Source organism: Triturus cristatus, chromosome 6 (genome assembly GCF_964204655.1).
Source record: "Triturus cristatus chromosome 6, aTriCri1.1, whole genome shotgun sequence".
Classification (NCBI taxonomy): Eukaryota; Metazoa; Chordata; class Amphibia; order Caudata; family Salamandridae; genus Triturus; species Triturus cristatus.
In genome coordinates, this window is record NC_140589.1 from 1838007653 (window position 1) to 1838021255 (window position 13603).

At 48.0% G+C, this 13603-nt stretch overlaps 1 protein-coding gene across 2 annotated transcripts in view; it reads left to right on the forward strand.

Moving 5' to 3' along the window:
- Nucleotides 1-13603, forward strand: part of CAD (carbamoyl-phosphate synthetase 2, aspartate transcarbamylase, and dihydroorotase) — a 399701-nt gene that overhangs the window by 231021 nt on the left and 155077 nt on the right. For both annotated transcript variants that reach the window (XM_085613270.1, XM_085613271.1), the window contains exons 24-25: nucleotides 5273-5455; nucleotides 6178-6282. In XM_085613270.1, coding sequence (XP_085469396.1) covers nucleotides 5273-5455; nucleotides 6178-6282 — 288 coding nt within the window. The remainder of the gene's footprint in view (nucleotides 1-5272; nucleotides 5456-6177; nucleotides 6283-13603) is intronic.

The window sequence follows — 13603 nt, forward strand, 5'->3', positions numbered from 1 at the left end:
TTCTTCCTTTAGGGCTTGCCTGGACTCTTTACGTAGTGGACCTCTTTTTGGTCTGCTATATAAAGAGCCAGCTTCCTTTGCTGTGGTAGTTCACATGCTGCTGTGGTCCTAGACCTACAGCTACCTCTTTTAAAGGTAAGTATACAAAAAAGCGATGGATGGACTGCTTGAATTAATATGAACCACTGGTAATTACTAGGCTTCATTCAAATGACACGAGTCCCCTGCATACTGTGCCTCTTCCTGCCACCAACAGGGAGTCAAAAAGGATTGAGGGGTTTGGGAAACATGTTCGCCAGCCTAGGCTTGAACTCCGTGAGCACGCTTTGCTTACTAAGCTGTTAGATGTACACCCTCTGGGACATGGCCAGCAAGATCTTGCTGGCGGTACCAGAAGAGTATAATGCTGCCTTGAGTGAGACTATTCAAGATGCTCATTATGCAGCTAAGGAAGTGATTTGTGATGGTCTGGACATTACTGATTGCTTGGGGTGAGCAGTTGGCACTGTTTTTTTTTTTTTTTTTTTGAAAAACCTTTATTGATGTTTCAATCATTTACACGTATGGGCCTACAACCCCCCGGGGCCGGCCGCTAAATAAGCAGGATAATAAAAGCAAATGTCAACACAGGCGGCACCTCGGAGAGCAAAGTCTTCAATCCAATATAGTCCGGCCAATGAGCCGCGCAGGTAGGACACCAGGAGAGAAAGGGTTTTTCATTTTATGATAAGACAAAACAGTAGGATCAGGTGCCAAACAATTTCCCAACAGCGAGAAGGGGCAAGGATAAGAGACGTAAACAATAAGCAGCAATATATTGAAACAATGGCGCAGGCGCGAAAAAGTACGGATGTGGAGAAATATCAAAAATAATTGCGCCTGCAGGTCCCCGTACCGAGAACCCAGCGAACCCCCCGGAAACTGTGGCACACATGAAGAGCAAACGATTCACAATCAGGGTAGTGTATCGCACTGATCCCAGAAAAAATAAGCAAAAAGGAACAGAGAAAAAAGAGGAGGCCATGGAAAAAGAGATAAAGACTAAAGAGTCCCCTCCCCCATCCCCCCACCCTGCACCTCTGCGAATGAGTATGGCCCCACCCCCCAGCAGTGTGCCTGTCGCCCTGGAACTAGACCCGAAATATAGAAGAGACAGGGAAAAAAGAGAGTGAGAAAGAGCCCCCCCAGACGGGGGGGGCGGAAAGAATATAATAAACTGGAGGAGGGCCTTAAAAACATACCCCCGGCTTCTCCCTCCCGCACGGTGAAATCTCCCCCCAGCAAGCAATTAGCAGCACCAAGTCGACATATCAAAAAAAAGGGGGGGGGGGGGATGGGGAGCATTATACACCAATTATGCGAATAACCACGAGAGCGCGCAACCATGAGTCCGCCTGTCTACTAGGTGACCACCCCCGAAGGATCGGCCTCAGCCTTGACCGCTTTTTGCGGTTCTGCCCATGCCTGCCCCTCGACCCAGCACCATGTCCGATGTCCCAAGGTACAGGAGTGTCCAAAAACAGTCGGGAAGCGCCGCACACGGGTGGGGTGGAAGTCTCTGAGCATCCGCACAGACCGCTTCATGGAGGGGTGTCTTTTCCAGTGCCGCCCCAGGATCTGCGCTGCACACAAGGTCCAGACAGGCTGAATCAGCCAAATGAGACACACGTTGCCGGAATTGTCCCCGGGCCGCCGGAGACCGCGCACGGGACAAGGCCACCATCTTCCGCTCAGGTCCAATACCTCCGGAACAGATCAAGTCCACAGTTAGCCGACCACACGGTAGCATATCGTCCGGAGTGTCCGGCTGTACACTAATCGCGGGGGGGGCCGCAACATCTTCCTCTTGTGTGCAGTGTAAAAAGCCACTGTGTACCTGTGGACCAGCATGCCGCCACTGTCCCAACGCTGTCACCACATCATCTAGCTTCCCCCCCAGGATCCCGGCGCCATGAGCCAAGGAGTAATGAAGGGCACCAAGGGCCTCCAGGAGGTCGCCGTACCCCAGAGCAGCTCCCTCCGATCGCTCCGCCACACTCCCGAAAGTCACACACCCCCTGTCTCGCTGCGTCCCAGCGGAGAGGATGGTAGGCTGCATCGTGACAAAATGGCCGCTGGGAAGGCCCGACTCGTATTGGGGCCAGGACCCCGGGAACAACGCCTCAAGGTCCACGTCGCTGAAGACAGGGATCCTGGGGCAGGCACAGATTCAGCCGTTGCGCGGGCACGGGCAACAGTCGTCCCCGCCACGGACCAGCTCCCGCAGAAAGCCGGGAGCAGCCCCCAAGGATCAGGGCGAGCCAGGGACGGCGTCCGGGCAGCTCACCGTCAAAGGCAGGGGCAACCGCCACAGAATCCGAGAATTGTTCACCCGGGCATGTCATCAGTCCGCAACAGCACACAGGCCGAGGGGAGCTTCGCTTCGGTGGACCGACTCCACCCAGTCACCACAGGCCGCTGTTGTTCAACTGCCACCCGGCGAAGGCGTCCTCTCGAGGTCCCGGCTTCGGGACCGCAGGGGCCGCAAAGTTCAACCGCTGATTTCTCCGGTTGTACGGCAGTCAGAAACCTCGGAGTCACACGATCGGTTGCCACTTTCGTTCACGAACACGATTTCGTAGCGCAGAGTAAGGATCTCATGCAGGATAGCCGTGCGGGATGCGGAGGTTCACGGAGCCGGGAATCTACGCTGCCGTCCCGGTCGCCATCTTGGCTCCTCCGCAGTTGGCACTGTTATGGTGCTCCATTGTCATGCATGGGTACCATCTATCGTTTATTTTTATTTTTTAAATCTGTGTTGCAATCCCTCATGGATATTCCTTTTGATTCATCTGTCGTATTTGACGTAAAAACTGATTCTTCCCTAGAACGCTCCAAGAAAAGCCAGGCAACAGCCTGTTCTCAGGGCGTTTTGACCCCTACCAGTTTGGCTTTTTCAATGCTATGCCAGAACTTTGGCGTATATGGAAAGCTTTTGATATTTGTTGCGGAAAGTGTTTTAACTCCGAACACAGATTTATCATTTTTCAGAGGTGTTGGGAGCCTTGCCGGGACAAAGCTGAAATTCAATACAGTGCTGTGGAACTGCCGGTCGGACACATTTTCCTGCAAGTTGCTCTGGAGCTTGAGAGGAAAAGTTTTTCAATGTTTCCAAAACATTCTTGTAGTACCCAAACGTACACTTCTAAGGGCTGCAGGACCTCAGCGAGGGCACTTTGAGACTCAAAAGATGTCAGGCAGTGGCCAGCAGCAAAGTCATGTGCAGGGCCAGTTGTCACTGGTTAGCAGGGTATTTCCAGGAAAGGTTTTTTCAGCAGTTCCTGTTTGCCCTACCACAGACAATTCCACAGTTCTCGCCATCAAAATCGAAGATGGGGGAAGCACTTATCTTCTGCAGACCCTTTTAGGTGTGGCCAGAGTAATGAGCAGCCCCGTCCACTATGGTCACTGAAAACTAGTTCTTGGGATAGCTTTTCTTCCACTGGGTTTGGTGCCTGCCTGACTCTGGGGACACACGATGGGTGCATCCTAGGTGTCCCCTAACAGTTGCTTGTGACAGGGCAGGCTCCTTTGAAGTAAATTAAGTTCCTGGGCCAAACCCATCTGGTCTTCCTGCCAAGGAAATAAATACCTCCCCACTCCCAGGCCATAGTCTCTGCTCTGGGAGCAGTTTTCACACTATGTTCATACCTAAGTACTGGCTTCGCATTTGCTGGAGAGGTAATGCACATTTGCCTTCAGCAGCTTCAGGCACGGTTAAGATAGCTTAAAGCTTTTATTCTGTACTTTGACTTTCCCCATGTTCTAGTTACATCCTGACCAGTGAAACTGTTGTCTTGTGGTTAATAACTGGGGAAACATGTTCCACTCTTAAATATTATACATCCTACCTTGTGGACAGGAAGGTGAACTTAGGGAAGACTTGCTTAGTAATTAAAATCCAGTTTTCCTACTTGTCAAAAGATTCAAGCTGTTGTTGTGAGCCTTCACAGGGTAGACTTGAAGCCATGTTTTCACTGCCACTGTAGTGGATGCCGGAGTAGGTGCTGCTGTTTAGTTCCATCTACTTTCCATGCAATGGGTGTATTTCTACTCCATATACTATGGCCTTCTAGGAAAATTAAGTGTGCCAATTAGGTGCTGACCAATTTCAACATGATTTAGGGGTCAGTCAACATACATAGGGCACTGAAAAGCAGAGTCCGGAGGGGGAGGGGTCAAATCACCCAAAAAGTGGATCTGTTGCAACAGCCTTGGGAAGAACGAGAACGCTGTTCCTGGTGGATACTCTAGCTGACCGCAGATTCCTCAGTCCCTGTCCCCATTCTCGTTCTGTGGAGTGGTCTCTTTTCACCATCTAAAAAGGTTCCAAATTGTAGATCTGCATGCTGATACTGCCCGTTCTTTCGTGCTCTGTGTCCAAGGATGCAGAGTCTAGAAAGAAACTGATATTGGTGCGTGAGTGTGCCATTTATATGCTGCAGTGCTGCATCAGTTTCAGTGCAGAACAAAGTCAAAGCAAAGCCTCATAGTGCTACCTAGTGGCCTGCTGGAGAGCCTTCATGTGGAAAATGTCCACATCCAGTCTGACGCCTAGGGAATTTTCTAAAGTTGAGTAATATGTGGATAAATATAATATTCACCAGGAAGAACATTACTGAAGGCAAGTAACTTGTTCAACAGCGGCTTCAGGAAAACAAAGGTAAAGCGATGCTTTAAATGGATGAGAGTTCAGGTTTAAAGTAATTTGAAAATGTGTGTACCTTAGTAGCATGACTGTCCACCACCACCAGCAAATAGATTTTTTATTTACGGTACAATATATTCCTCTACCAGGGAGTCCCGTTGAAGGTGTGATGTCCTGCTAGGTCTTTGTGCCATGATCATGTTTAACCTTTTACAACAGAACAGAGGTGATGGAATGTTTACACTGTTGCGTAGTAATGACTTGTCAGATAACATATTCGATGACAAAGTTTGGTCACCACCTTAAGTGCTGTTCTTGATACATACACACAAGTGGAATCCCAAGGATCAGATTTTCTGCTCTCACATTGGATGTTCAGCCTTATTTATACACTGAGCTATCTAATGGTATATTAGCGATGCCGTGGTCCACTGTGCTGTTCGTATCAGATCCTCTTCCGAAAATGTAAATATGCCCAATGGTGGCCAACTTAAAATGCTCTTAATTAAACCTTCTTTTATGTATGCAATGGATCTCAAGCCACCCCCCACCAAGCTCAGTTATGCTTACTTCACGGTCTTTTAGGTGCCGCAGTTTTCCTTCTCCAGGCTGGCTGGGGCAGATGTGGTGCTGGGTGTGGAGATGACCAGCACTGGGGAAGTGGCCTGCTTTGGGGAAAACCGTTACGAAGCATACCTTAAGGCCATGCTGAGCACCGGCTTCAAGATCCCAAAGAAGAACGTGCTGCTGACCATTGGGAGCTACAAGGTGCGGACAGTCTGTGGTGCTGTAGTGGTCAATGAATCAAGAAACAAATGTCGGTCTTGGGAGACTGACCATGTTGCTTCCCAGATGAGTGTTGAGGATTCCTGGGCGACAGTATACGGTTGGGGGACGGGTAGAAGAATGTGGTGAGGTGCAGTCTATAAAAAGTGGGATTTTATGCTGCTTCTTTATTTCCTATGACAGTTTTTTAATGTTACACTTTCCCAAAAATGTAACGAGGTGCTGCTTTTTACCTGTGAATTGCACCTTTACTGTAATCTTTATAGCGAGGCCAGGTGAGTGTTGCAGTTTCTATGCAAGGGAGGTTGCAGTGTTTTACGTTTCCTTGGGGATAGCATTCGAGTACAGCAGTAAAAAGCAGTGCATGGGACGATTTAATCTTTGGGAAATATGTGGAGGTGCAGTAGTTTTCAGAGTTTAATGGAAGATTGCGGACTATGTAGGGTTGTCGAGGCTTTTTGCCATTTCAGTGTGGCTAATTAACATTTTGTGGTGATAGTCTGCAGTTAGTGTAGTGAATTGTCTTTAAGGTGATGTAGTAGATAAGGTGATGTACTGCTGATACTGAAGCATGTGGTACTTTTTTGGCAGGTTTGCTGTGAGGAGAGCGCAAAGAGGCTGAGGTGTTTGTGTTTTGGGTTGGGTGCGCTTCGTTGTGAAGCTCCTGGGATATGATCAATTTCTTACAATGCTTACCTTTTCAGAACAAGTGCGAGCTGCTCACCACAGTGAGGACGCTGGAGAGCCTTGGATATGATCTGTACGCCAGTCTTGGAACTGCTGATTTCTACACAGAACATGATATAAAGGTAAAGACGAAATAGGAGTCTGAGGGCGAAGGTTAACAGTTCACTGTGGGGCAATAGAGGAACAAACTGTAGTGAAGCACAGAAGTGTGAGCATGTGAATGGGAGACGTTTAGGCTGGGAGAATGCATATTGAGGCAGTATTGCTATGATAAGCAGTAGTTGGACAAGAGGTTGCAAATCATGTTTTTCATCTGCTTTCATACATTGGGAACTTTTACAGCGCCCAAAATCAAAAATGAATGTGGAGTCCCCCAGGGCTCGTCCCTGTCCCCACTTTTGTTTAATTTGTACTTACGACCCTTGTTATTTTCATTAAAAAAGTTTAGCGCCTTAATTTTTAACTATGCAGATGATCTGCAACTGATCTTCTGTCTGGACTCCCCTGGCGCTGCCACCGAATTTCGGGAGGTCATGGTTCACATTCAGAGATGGATGGGCCTAAATCATCTGAAACTCAACCCAGGCAAAACTGAACTGATTTTGCCTGGGAAGAGTGAACTGCATTGGGGACCACACTTCTGGCCTCCAGAAATGGGAGATCCTCCAGCTAAATCCCAAACAGTTAAGAGCTTAGGTATCACTTTTAATGAAGATCTTTCGCTCAAAAGCCAGGTAGGGACTGTGGTATCTGCAAGTTTCTTCCAACTTCGCAAGATTAAGAAGATCGCCCACCTTTTAATCCACCCTGCTCTGATTCAGGTCATCATTGCTCTTGTGCTGTCCCGTTTGGATTATTCCAATAGTTTATATCTGGGCCTACCGGCGGGGCAGCTCAAGAGACTCCAACTGGTTCAGAACCAAGCGGCCAGGTTGATCTGTAAAATTCCTAAGTGGCAGTCTATTAGACCTGGACTGGCCAGTCTCCACTGGCTGCCTGTAGCGCAGAGAGCAGCATTTAAAGCGGGATGCATTATCTTCAGGGCTCTACAAGGTAAGGGCCCTGGATTCATTAGCTGCCTGCTGGTCAGTTACACTCCCTCCCGTGCTCTCCGTTCTGGCCAAAAGAATTTGTTAGTCGTGCCCCGGATCAGGAAACAACGCCAGGGAGGAGGATCTTTCCACTTCCTAGCTTCCTCCCTGTGGAACTCCTTGCCACTGCCACTAAGACTCCACGAAGATCTGTTAGCCTTTAGACAGGCTTTTAAGACTTGGCTCTTTAAGCAAGCTTATCTTTAGTTAAATTTTCTTTCTTTCTGTCACATGTTATGTTTTGCTAGTCTTCCACAGCGCCATGAAGCCTACGGGCGTACGTGCGCTTAATAAATTTAATTTAACATAACATAACATACATTGATTGAAAGCAGGGCTCTGCCTGATGATTAAAAAGTGTGTTCGAAGCATATGAGCTGCAGATTACACACTGTGCATAGATCGCCATCTGGTGTTGGGCCCGGATGTTTGCACTTGTTTTTGTCTTAAAGTCTTTGGAAGTCACAAGGTATTTGACTCCTCCTTTGGATCATAGTGCGCATGGGCATCGGCTCCATCCTCAGTTTTTTTCCGCCATTGGACTCGGATGTGTTCTTGCGTTCCAGTTCGGAACCGTTAATGTTTTTCTCTTTCGACGCGCAATCCTTCCCTTCTCGACGGTATTGTTTCGATCGCGTTTCCCAATCACACGCGACCATTCAACTTCCAAGTCTTCAATTCCGGTTGTCGACGATGGCCTTCGGGCCTACCTGTGCCTCATCTCCGGCTCATGGAAAGGACGCCATTCAAAAAGTGTCCTCGATGTGGGTCGAAGTTTCCCCACACCGACCTACGTGAGGTGTGCATCCTCTGCCTCTCACTGGAGCACAAGGCCAGAGACTGTCCAGCTTGCGCCTCCTTCCGCTCCAAAAAGACCACCTGGGACCGACTAGCTCGAAGAACAATGGCGCTCGTCATCTTCGATCCCCGACGACATCTTTCAAGAGGGTGTCGAAGTTCCGGAGCAGGGTCAGGTCGAGGAAGCCATCACCAGCGCCTCCGAAGCAGACGATTCTTACGTCGAAGACATCACCCCAGCTCAAAGGGCCGTGAGTACAGATGTCGACCCCGACCCACACCCCCCCTCGACATTGTCAAAAAAGGCTTCGGTACCACCTCCAGGCCCAGGTGCACACGAGGCACTGCTTCCCATGCTCCGCCTTCGGGCCCGGTAAAGAATCACATTAAGCCTTTAGGCGACTCTGGCTCGAGTCAGCCTACCCTCGGTACCGAAAAACAAACTCTGGCACCGAAGAAGAAGACGTCCTCATCCACACCGACCGCTGCTTCCACATCGAAGCAATCGGCGTCGAAGGCTAGCACCAGTTCCTCGGCACCGACAACACCCTCGGAGCCGACTAAACAACGCCCACCGAAAGGCCCCGATTCGTCCAATACCAAAGACCGAAGAACCGAAGAAACAGCAACCGGTTCCGACTCATACAGGCACTTCGAAACCACACGTTTGCAAGTGTAGAACCGCTACCGAGTTGACGCCGAAAAAACTTAGGGCACCGAAGCCCTTGACTCCGTAAGATCTGTTCCCCACAGACGAACTGTTTTGTCAAGATCCTACACAAAAGACTCTAATGAAGGATCCTAAGACTGGTCATTTAATGCTCAGCATCAAGAAAAGACCCCTGGAAACGCCTGCGCCCGCACCGCCACCAAAGAAAAGAGACTTTGTTACCTCTCCATTTAAGGATCCCTTCTCCTCTTCCTCCTCCTCCTCCTCCTCCTCCTCCACCACACCGCTCTCCCACACCATCACCTACCCCAATAGATGATGATGATGATGATGATGATGACGACAACACCTCAGATGAGGCAGACGATCAACCCCTTGGGGACCCTACCCATACTGGCTCCCCTGACCCCTGGGATGATTACAGTGTCCCAGATGTCCCTTACACCCCACAGGATGATATTTATCCTTCCAGGCCTTCCCCTCCAGAGGACAATATCGGCTTCAACCAGCTCCTTCACAGAACTGCCCAATACCATGGGGTTGCCCTGCATACAAACCCAGTAGAGGAAGATTTTCTGATGGACCCCTTTGATACCACACAAAGGTCCACCTCAACACTGCCCATGCTTAAAGGGGTCATTAAGCACCCAACAGAGATCTTTAAGGACCCAGTTAGAGCTCCAGTCACCAACCCGAGAATATAAAAGAAATATAAAGCTGCTCCTACTGACCCAGTATACATTAAGGGCCCCGCACCACTGGACTCCCTAGTAGTCTCTAATGCAAGGAAGAGAGCAAATTCCCAAACATTAGGTGACACACCACCACCAGACAAGGAATCAAAACTCCTAGACGCCTCTGGCAAACGCACAGCGTCACAGGCAGCAAACATTTAGCGCATTGCTAATACCCAAGCACTGCTAGCCAGGTATGACAGGGCACATTATGACGAGCTTGAGGCCATAATGCAGCACCTCCCTGACAAATATAAAAACGGGGCTAGTGAACTCATCCAGGAGGGTAGAACCATCACTAACACCTCTATCCGATGTGCCCTCGATGTAGCAGATACCTCCTCAAGTACACACCACTGTCCTTATGCGCAGGCATGCCTGGTTACGCATATCAGGTTTTAAACCCGAGGTCCAGAGTTCTATACTCAATCAGCCTTTTGATGAGCAACACCTATTTGGCCCCAATGTAGACGTATCCCTTGAGAAAATGAAAAAGGATACAGACACGGCCAAATCTATGGGAGCCTTGCAATCGCAAGCTCCCAGACGGTCCTTTCGTCGCTCATCCTTCAGAAGCACACATCGAGGCTACTCCTCTGATAGCCCCTCCACCTCTTACAAAGCTCCCGCCCAATCCACCTTTAGTAGAGGTTACCAAAGGGGTGGTTACATGGGAAACAACAGCAAAGGCAGAGGCAAAAACAACAACTCCCGCTCTGCCTCCACCCCATGACTCAGGGGTGGGGAATTTCTATCGCCCGACGCCCGGAACATATGGATTTTTGTCAGAGACAAGAAGTTTTAAACTCTATTTTGTCCGATGGACAAGCAGATATTCTTTCTACCCTCCTACACCTACTGTAACCTGACTGTCAATTACTTTTAGCGAGCCGCCTAAAAATCCTCGTCTGTTACTGTTTCCACCCGTAAATACGGTAAACAGAACCTGCATTGTGGCGACTGATCAAAATCGAGGAGAAACATGGATGCAAATCTCGCCAGTGGAAGGAAGTGTTTTACAGGCTCTGATTGGCTGGAAGCCCGTCTGTTCTCTAGGCTGAGATCGGCTGTTGAGTTTAGTAAGCTTTTGGACGTTTAGCCCCTCTTTTCGATGGTGAACTCAGTTAGGAAATTATTATGTTTTTTTCTTTGGTGTGCAGTTGTCCCATTTTGTTTAAAAATATTGCTCAATGTTAGCAAAAAGTGTCTGCGAGCCCAGGGCGCCACCAGCACACAAGATCAATGGAGAAACGAAAGGACGTTACACAGGAAACAGTCGACTCTTCTCAGATTCAAAGAACCAAATGCATCTGACAATTTTGTATTCCCATTGAGCCAGCGTAAAGCAGTTCTTTATTGCCCACCTTCACCTCTGGTGGGTGGTCTGCGGTGTTGGAAGGCTTCTGAAGGTCGTGAAGCGCTTTGGCGCAAGAAATAACAATTGAAAAAATACAACATTGGTGCAGAAAAAAAATTACATTATTTGAGACCGCATAAAAGATTTGTTTATGGAATGACGAGAAAAACGGGATTGTTCTAGGGCTGAAAGGAACGGACTGTGTCAGTCATCAAGTGCCATTGTCACGGCTCAGTCACTAGCTAACCAAGTCTGCCATGGGAAACCCACATATCTGCTTTGCGATTGTTTGCAGCATTGCTGAGTGAGTTTCCATATGGACTACAGTCTCCCGACCCCCATATTGCCTTACACTGTAAACACATAGGGTATGCAAGAAGCAACGACTCGCAAAAGTATATGTGACACATCTTCACATGCAGGGTGAATTTCAGGTCGACCTGTGGAATCGCATCAAGAGTATGCCAATTTGTGTTACAATTAAATGTGCACGAAAAAAAATCTAATGCACGGTTTCCAATTTCTAATCTGGCACAGAGTGGAGTGTTCTTTCTCAGTGGTTAATCTACATTAATGTGTCATGACTGATGGCAGGGGTTGTGACTATCAGAAAATGTTATAGCCACATTATCTGCATGCCCTTTCCATTTCAAACTGCAGTCAGGATAACATGACCTTTATTTCGTTAGGAAAAGAAAATCCTGCACCTAGAGCTTCATCCAACTTTTCGTTTGAACTGCATCAGCAACTACCATGGACCACTTTTCTCAACCCCATGTCGGAAAAAAATTAAGTACAGTCTGGTATATGATTATTACATCCCAGACACCAAAGCACAGTCCCCTCAATTCCCACTTGTTCTAGTGACAAAAAACAGAGCAACTTATATTTTTAAGCATTATCATGGTGGCTATTGCCACTTCAAATGACTGTTAAACTATTACTTTTTGTCTGACTTTCCAGTGCAATAATAGGTGGTTGGGTGCAAGTGTTTTCTCTTCTGACTGCATTTCCACTTCGTGAAGAAGTCTCACCAGTGGGAAGCACAGATCAATTTACATGTTGAAAAAGGGAGTTGTAAGCACCTATGGTCTGCGAGTAGGTGACAGGGGAGTAGGAGCAGTTGTCACGAAACAAAAGGGGATTTCGAGCCAGTATGCTGGAAAATGAATAGGAACGGGCCTCTGAGGCATGTGGAAATGAAATGGAGTCTGCAGTGACAGGGAGGAGGTGAAGTGGAATGGAGCATTTTGTTAAAAGAGTAGATGAAAGTGGAACATGTAGAGTATGGTAAGAGAGTAGCTGTGCAGATAGAACAGCCTGCTTATGGTTAGAAATTTGAGGTAATATAGGTATGTAGCTAAAGGTGGGTGACTAATATAGCAAGAGTTCTGGAGCCGGCCTGTGGTGAAAGATTGGAAGCAAAAGGGAATGGCATTGCTGGTGACAGAGTGGATACCATAAGGCAACATTGGACTTGAGATGAGAAAATGGCAATGAAAGGAATTGGGGAAATAGTGAAACAAAATAGAAGACTGCATTGTGAGAGAATATATGAAAGGTAACATGTAGGCTGTGAAGGGAGAGCAGGGGGGAAGCATGGAGAGTTGAAGAAATAGAGGATAAAGTAAATTTATGCTATACTGTAAGAGTTATAACTCATAGTAAGAGTTGGAACTCATAACTGTGTAATGTGTATGGGGATTATGCAAGCCTATGGTGTGTGAGAATAAAGGAACCAATAGGTTTAGCACCCATAGGCCAGCACATCCATTTAGGCAACAGCTGGGACAAGTTGATCTCTTTACAGGACAAGTAGATATATTTTGCTTTTAGTCCTTGGACAAGTAGACTATTTAAAAAATTCCACACCCCTGATGACTTCCCTCCACTTCCCCCCAACCATTCCACTCCAGTCGGGGGAAGACTCCACCAATTTCTCCCTGCCTGGGCACACATCACTTCAGACAGGTGGGTCCACCAAATAATTCAATCAGGCTACTGTCTCGAACTAACATCTATCCCCCCAAACATACCACCCAAAACCGTCCAATTTCACAAGAACATCTGTTACTATTACAGCAGGAGGTAATCTCCCTCCTCCCAAAAAAATGCAATAGAACCAGTTCCCCTGCACCAACGAAACAGGGGAGTTTACTCGCTCTATTTTCTCATACCAAAGAAGGACGGATCTCTAAAGCCTATTTTAGACCTCAGACCCCTAAACCTATTCATACACTCAGACCACTTCCACATGGTCATACTTCAGCAGGTCCTCCCTCTGCTTTCCCAGGGCGACTTCCTTGCTACTCTAGACCTCCAGGACGCCTACTTCCACATTCCCGTTCACAGCGCTCACAGAAAATAGCTCAGATTCGTAGTGGACGGTCAGCACTACCAATTCAAGGTGCTTCCATTTGGAGTCACCACAGCACCAAGAGTGTTTACCAAGTGCCTAGCAGTGGTGGCAGCACATCTAAGAAGACAAAACATACATGTCTTCCCATATCTAGACGACCGGCTCATAAAAGGCAGCTCATACAGTCCGTGTGTACAACACACTCACGCCACTATTCAACAACTTCACGACCTGGGGTTCACAATAAATTACGCCAAATCCCAGCTGCAATCGTCCCACACACAATACCTCGGTGCTACAATAAACACCTCAAAAGAGCTCGCCTATCCCAGTCCCACCAGGATAGCGAGCATGCAAGCTCTTCTCACCAGATTCCAACCGCAACACTCTCTTCCAGCTCGAGTGTTTATGCAACTCATAGGGATGATGGCCTC